General features: G+C 39.7%; 1 protein-coding gene across 1 annotated transcript in view; it reads left to right on the top strand.

Moving 5' to 3' along the window:
• Nucleotides 1–7,610, top strand: part of ARAP2 (ArfGAP with RhoGAP domain, ankyrin repeat and PH domain 2) — a 302,530-nt gene that overhangs the window by 122,730 nt on the left and 172,190 nt on the right. The window contains exon 10 of the mRNA XM_006895415.1: nucleotides 2,924–3,123. Coding sequence (XP_006895477.1) covers nucleotides 2,924–3,123 — 200 coding nt within the window. The remainder of the gene's footprint in view (nucleotides 1–2,923; nucleotides 3,124–7,610) is intronic.

Consider the following 7,610-nt stretch of genomic DNA (forward strand, 5'->3'; position numbering starts at 1 on the left):
TTTTGGAATCTTCTGTTCAGCTCTTTAGTATCTTGAATTCTTCCTTGTGCTTTGGCTTCTTTATGCTCCAGTGCAATCTTCAGAGTCGCTTCTGACATCCATTTTGGTCTTTTCTTCCTCTTCTGTCTTTGTAGTGACCGTTTGCATTATTTGTATTCTTTGTATTCTTACAGTATATATTTAAAAATACAGATTTTGCATTTTTCATGTGGTTTAAAATCAAAGGAAGATGTGTAATAAGATAGTATTCTTTTACCTTAGGTGTTCAGTCCGATTGCAGAGCATGTAATCTGAAAAAAAACTTTAAATATGAACACATGATTAGGATTGGATGACATCTAATTGCCTGCTGACATTGAAAAAAATACTTGAAGTATTTACTGTTGTGATTGTAAGGCTATCACCTTCCATATGGATTGTTGTTTGTTCTTATGTGCTGTCGAGTCACCTGCGACTCATAGCGACCCTATGTATAACAGCTCAGAAACTTGCCCTATTCTCAGCCAGTCTCACTGACTCCTACACACCTAAACTTACTGCCTCCGTTATCGTGTGTGTCTAAAACAGTGTCTTCCACTTCTGCTCATCCAGGATGTTCCTCTCCTGCTCTGTCCCTTCACTCTTCTAAGCATGGTGTCCTTTTCCAAGGCCTGGTCCCTTCTGGCCAAATGCCATAGTATGTGAGGTGGAACTTCAAAGTCTTAGCCTCTAAGGAGAAACTTGGTTTCCTCCTCTCCATGACAGACCTATTTGTTCTCCTAGAGGTCTGAGGTATGTCCAGGACTCTTCTCCAGCACCACAACTCAGAGGCATCAGTTCTTCTGCCATCCTTAGTCATCTTCTGGCTTTCTGATGCAATTCATATGGACTACTTCTCATATAAAATAAGAGTCCTCACAATATACACCATTACAGTGTTTATTTGCATTAAAGCAAACAAAGAAAAGATTGAAGTTGTCAAGGATTTAATTTTGCTTAGATCCACAATCCATGCCCATGGAAGTAGCTCTCAGGAAAACAAGGGACCTACTGTACTGGCCAAATCTATTGCATGGGACCTTCATAGAGTATTATAAAGGAAAGGTGGCTCTTACAGGACAAAGGTGGACCAGATCCCAAGCCAGATGACATAGCCTTGGTTATGAAAACTGAGGAGGACTTGCTTCAGAAGGTTAAACACCGTAGCCTTCAGTGTGGATTGCATCAATGTCAGGAAAACAAAAATCCTCGCCCCACTGTAACCATAGACAGTATCGTGATAGATGGAGAGAAGATTGAAACTACCAACTTCATCTTACTTGAATCCACAGTCAGTATATAAGGAGAAGACATATTGTACAGGGATCTTTACAGATTATTGAGGAGCAATGATACCAGCTTGAGGACTAGCGTGTGCCTGGTTCAAAACATAAGCCTTTTCAGTCACTTGCCATGCATGTGAGAACTGGATAGTGAGTAAGGATGACAGAAGAAGAATCGAGGCCTTTGAATTGTGGTGTTGGAGAAGAGTTCTGAATATCCCATGATCTCACAAAAGAACAGACAGATAATGTCTTGGAGAAGGTCCAGCCAGAGGGCTCTTTGGTGGAAGAAAAGATGATGAAGCTTCTCACATTCTGGAGGCGTGTTGGTAGGACAAGTTATTCACTGGAGAATTGCATTGTGCACAGGTGGAGGGACGAAAAGGAGGGGAAGACCCTCAACCAAGTGGATTGACACAGTCACTATAGCAGTGGACGCCAGTGTGCCAGAGATTGTGAAGACAGTACAAGATAGCACAGGATTCAGATCTGTTGTTCATAAGGTTTCTGTGAGGCATATTCGGTTCGACAGAACATAACAAACTGCAACAACAGGCCTGTGCCATCTCATCTTCTCCATTGTTCCCATCACCATATCAGTCCATACTATTATGGGTGTTTCTTTTTCATACTGACTTTGGTTCGCCTGTCCACACCTGATATCCTTCTCCAGGGACTGGTCCCTCTGAACCACATGTCAGAAGGACATGAGAGGGAATTTCCCCATCCTTGCATCCAAGGAATACCCTGGGTTCACTTTCTCCAAGACAGACCTGTGGGCAACTCAGTTATACTAATGGTTCTTTTAAATATGTTCATGTATACATTTTCATCTATATAGTCAGAAAATGTTAACATGAGCAAGCATTCTTTGGACTCTTGACCTGTTTCTTAGCACTGTAACACACCCCCTGGCACATTTAAGTGCTCATTAGAGATTTTTTTAAATTAATTAATTACAGTTCAGTGCTGTCTTTCCTTTATTTTTCTTTTGACAATCCAATGAGCATTAAGAATTAGTTTAAATCAGAACATGCCTAAATAGGAGTTAGAAGTCTGCTGGAATGGTAGTCACTTAAAACTTTTTTGATTTCTCAGTTTCTTAAAGCCATCTGGACAGTCTTCTAATTACAAACAAATGAGTCTATTTTTAAGGCTGAAAAAAAAAATACCATTTCTGGTGGGTGTTTTTGATAATTTAGTTTTAGGCTATCATGACTTGCTTGCTTGGCTAAATATTCCAGTTGTCTTGCAACTTTTCCAGTGTGCTATTGATAATTATATAACCAGTACATAAGAAATGTGGCCTCTTATTTGAGCTCTTGAACCAGCAAGGCCATTTTAACATGCTGGTCATAAAAATGTGCATGCTGAATTTGGGTTCAAGCAGTGCATTACGGAGTCATTCATTGCATGTTTGGAAAATGGAAAGGCAAAAAAAGATAGATTTGTCACATTAGATTATTTTTAACAAAAAAAGACAATTCCAAACTCCCTGGAAAGAATTTCTTTTTTTTTAGCTGGTATTTAATTTGTGAGTGAAGTGAATATGCAAACTTAACACACTGCCTAATTGGCCTATGCAAGGAAGATCGATAACATAGAAATGTTAATTGTTTCAGCTTTACAGCCGAGTCTGAAAAAGAGAAACAAGAGTGGATTGAAGCAGTACAGCAATCAATAGCAGAAACGCTCTCTGATTACGAAGTTGCTGAGAAGATTTGGTTCAATGAGTCGAACAGGAGCTGTGCAGATTGTAAAGCCCCAGATCCTGACTGGGCATCCATCAATCTCTGCGTTGTCATCTGTAAGAAGTGTGCAGGTAATTAGCGATACGTTTTGCCCATCGCTGCCGCATAGTCATTGGCCTTCAAGGTTTGTGGTTGTTTTTTATCGTCAGAGATAATATGTCCCAGCTAATGTTTGTGAAGAAGAAAACTAGAGGGAGCTCATTACATTAAATAAAAACCTGAAAGACCTACAGTCCTAAACTTCTCTTTTGCAAGTCTAAAATGTGAAAATGGATTTTGAAGTGTAATCTTATTCCCATGCCTTCTGATCTATGTATGGATTTAAAAAATACAGCGTTGAATTTTGTCTTTTAATACATGTGTTTTGGAGCGCACCTTAAGGAAACATGCATCTTTGTATGAAAGTTTTATCTGTTTTTCACCCAGTTGTTTTTTAAGACTGATTTTCCACATCAGTGTTGTTTTGCATCCTAAACTTTGTGTACAAAACCCAGTCTCTCTTACAATGTGAACTTTTCTGTAGAAGTATTTCCTAAGAGTTTATGAAAGTGGGTAGTGCTGTCACTGGTTCTCTTATTTTGTCTTTATTTCTTATACTGGACCACCTGACAGTTCAGTATATGTAGATCAGACAGTTGTCCAGGTAAGAAAGAGAAGAAGGAAGCTTGGGTATTCGATCGTAGACATTTTGGAGGAAGTCAGCTAGAATCTCAACTTTACTTTTAAGCCTCCAGTTCCCTCAAAAAAATAGAGTTCACGTAAAATATAGTACTTTTCCTGGGAATTATATGAATAAAGCATGGCTGTACAGCACTTGTTACAGAAGATCAAGGAATGCAGCTTTCAGTATGGATTGTATCTCAATCTCAGGAAAACAAAGATTCTTATTACTGGGCTGATTTGTTACATGTTGATAGATGTAGAGGAGATTGAAACTGTCAACAGTTTCATCTTGCTTAGATACACAATTAACACCCTTAGTACCAGGAATCAGGAAATAAGGAGACACATATGTGCACTGGGAAAATTGACAGTCAGGGACCTTCCCAAATTATTGAGGAATAGTGATGTCAGTTGAGGACTAAGGTATGTCTGATTCAGGCCATAGTCTTTCTGATTATTTGCTATGCATCTGAGAGCTGGACAGTGAATAAGGATGACAGGAAAAGGATTGACACCTCTGAGCTGTGGTATTGGAGAAGAACACTGAACATCACATGGCCAAGAAAGAAACATCCATGTCTTAGGGTGAAGCCAGAGACCACTTTGAAGGCAAAAATGATGAGGCTTTACCTTATATGCTTTGGACATGCTGCTTGGAGGGGCTATGACTTGGGTAAGGATTAGGGTGGAGGGTCAGCAAAGGAGAAGATGACCCTCAACCATGTGGATTGGCATGGTGACTGCTGCAATGGGCTCTTGTGTCTCAGGAAGTCTGAGGATGGCACAGGAAGAACAGAATTCACATCTTTTGTTCATAGGATCTTTATGGGTCATCCTTGACTCAATAGCACCTAATAACAGTAACATTCCCTCCACAGAGAAAGAAATAATACTTAAAGAGTCTGTTGGGTTAAGACCAGAGATGAGTAGAATGTTCAGCTATGAGAGATTCTGCAAGAGCTGTCCTAATACAAGGAGATCAAAGACAATGGATAGTGGTGTTCCAACAATTGTTTTAAATCATTCATACTTTCCTTGAGCTCTGCTATTTTTCCTCATCATTCTGATTCCACCTGAAGTAGCAACATTAACAGTAAAATGTACTGTTGCTATTCTTTGCTTTCCTCTCAACCTTTTTCTCTTACTATTTAGTCTCTTGGTAAATAATGCCTTTGTTCTATCTAAGGCTATTCTTAGTTTTCTTCTTCCTCTTTTCCCATCTCAGTATCCGCATTTCTTCATTCCATTATTTATGCATCTTCTTATATGGGTATTCAGGCACTATTACTGTTATTTTGGCTTGGTTTTTGTATGTGTGTGTCAGCTAATAAACTGGCATCAATCTTTCCTCTTAAACTACCACCAGCAAGGATTTTCCTTTCGTGGACAAACACTTATGAGACTGGTACCCTCCACTGCTGTTTAGATGCTGCCATGCTGCTTCCGGTTCGTAGTGATCCCATGCATTGTGTAACAAAACCCTGCCTAGTGCTGCATTAGCTGTCTTCATTTCTTTGAATGTTGTAGTTTTCCTTTAGGTTCTTATAATCAGCCTTCTTTCTTCTCTACTGCAGTGAAGGAAAGAAAAAAAATGGCCACATGAACCAATGTTTTGTATCTGTCAGTTTCTGTGTGGTCTCTTTTTAGTTGTAATTTCTCAGCAGCATGCGACACCCTTTACCAGCCTACCTCTCTTTTACATCCTTTTGTTGCTTGATATCCAGGATATCATTTTCTCTTTTGTGTATGTTGCTACAAACAGCTTTAGGTCACTTTGCCTCAGTTTGCTTCAGAAAGAACATCTATCTCTTGGTTATAGCTTTTAATTGTTATCCCTGAGTGATTTTATTTGACTGTTTGAATTCAGCACACATTTTAAAGTGGGTATGTCATACTCTGTTAAATACCAAACTACCTCCTGGAATCTCTGGGAGTGTTCTGGTGGCTTATTGGTAAGGAATCGGGCTGCCAATACAAAGATACACAGTTCCAGTCCATCAGTTGCTCAGCAAGAGTGTGATGGGTTGACTCCTCCCATGTGATTAACTACCTCTCAAAACCCACTGAGAGTCAGCTGTGCATTGTTTCCAACTTGACGGTTCACAGGAACAACACTGGAATCGCTACTTGAATTTTACAGTGTTACCTCAAAAACAGCATCAGAAAGCCTCCCTGTTTACAAAAAACTGTTCATTCTTGGGTACTTCTAATCTTCAGTCTTGATCAGAAGCAATATGAGAGCTTCCCTGTGTTGTTATTATTAGGTGAAGTCAACTTGATTTCAACTGATAGAGACCCAGGTGCCAGAATGAACTGCCTGAAAAGGTTTCCAGCAGTAATCTTTGTGGAAACAGATCAAGTCTTTCTCCCACAGATTCTCTAAGGAGATTGGAACTGCCAATCTTCTGTTTAAAATTATAACACTTAAATTATGTACTGCCGGGTCTTTTGATTTGTTCTATGATATTGTTAGATTCTATTGAGTCAACTTCAACTCATAGCAACTCAGTATGTAATGCTGTTGTTGTTGTTGATTGCCATTGAGTTGAGCATGACTCGTAGTGACTCTTTGAACAAAAGGACTGAAGCTTCTCTATAACTGTCATCATTTCTCAGAGTTCATAGAGTCTCCAGAGGCATGTGGTTTAGGAAGTGGATGCCACTTCTGCTTCCAAAGCTTTCTTAAACTGGGAGCTCCACCAAACACTGAGAAGAAAAAAAACAACTCTCCCCAAATGTTCACCTTCCTCATAGTCGCTGCTACTCGTAAGTCCATTGCTGCAATCGCTGTGTCAATCTCTCTCATTGACAGTCTACATTATTATCTAACTTAAACTTTGAAATTTCTTGATCCTTCCCATTTTTTTAAATTAATCAGCTCCCATCAGTTTTATCTTAGTACTTTGTATCATCTCCATTCTATTTCTTTGCTAGTCTTACCTCAGAGCCTCATAATTTCTGAGGGAGCTCTGATAGCCAAGTACTAAATTATTCTGCCATCCCAAAAGCAGATGGTTTGAATCTGTCAGCTGCTCTGTGTAAGAAAGATTCCTTTAGTGGAATTGAAAACCTCAGAAAGCCCACTGGAGGGTCAGCTATGAGTTGGTTCCAGCTTAACAGTACAAAGCAACACCACCATCATTTCTTGTTAAGGATGCTCTAAGATGGCTAGGAGAACAGGTTTGTCCTGGAGAGGGTGAAACCAGGCTGCTCCTTGGAGGCAAGGATTCTGAAGCTTCGCTTGACACAGCTTGGCCATGTTGCAAGGAAAGACCTGTCCTTGGAGAGGTAGATCATGCTTAGAAGGGTAGAGGAACAGTACAAGAGAGGAAAACCCTCGATGAAATGAATTGACTCAGTCAGTGACTGGCATAATGGGGGTGGATGTTTCAGAGGCAGTACATTTTGCTCAAAATAGAGGAGAGTTCAGAGCTGTTGTATATAGGGTTGCTCTGAATCCCAAGCGACTTCATAGCACATAACAACAACAAGAGCAGTGTATATTAGTTCTTCCTGCATTCTGTCAAGTTTGCCCCTTTTATTATTGCCTGCAGGTTGTCTTTAAAAAAAAATTAGACTAATTAAAATTAGGCAAATTTTTGTTCTGAGAATTCTAGGATTTTGTGTTTTGAGTAGTGCTCACCTGCCAGAAAGGACAGAGACAGGAGGAAAAGAAGAGAAAGGAGAGTGGTACAAAGGAAGAAACCTGATACCTAACAGAGGAGTGAGAAGTTTGATTGATGTGAAAAAAACAAAACAAAACAAAGTCCAGTCTCTCCACAACCTTGTCAGCATTTGTTGCTTGCTGTTCTGTGCTAGTCTTACTGGGGTGAAATGATATTTCATAGTTGTCTTGATTTGCATCTCTCTCAGAGCTAGGGATTTTGAACATTTC

Source organism: Elephantulus edwardii, unplaced genomic scaffold, assembly GCF_000299155.1.
Source record: "Elephantulus edwardii isolate Elephantulus edwardi_28Jun2011 unplaced genomic scaffold, EleEdw1.0 scaffold00167, whole genome shotgun sequence".
NCBI lineage: Eukaryota > Metazoa > Chordata > Mammalia > Macroscelidea > Macroscelididae > Elephantulus > Elephantulus edwardii.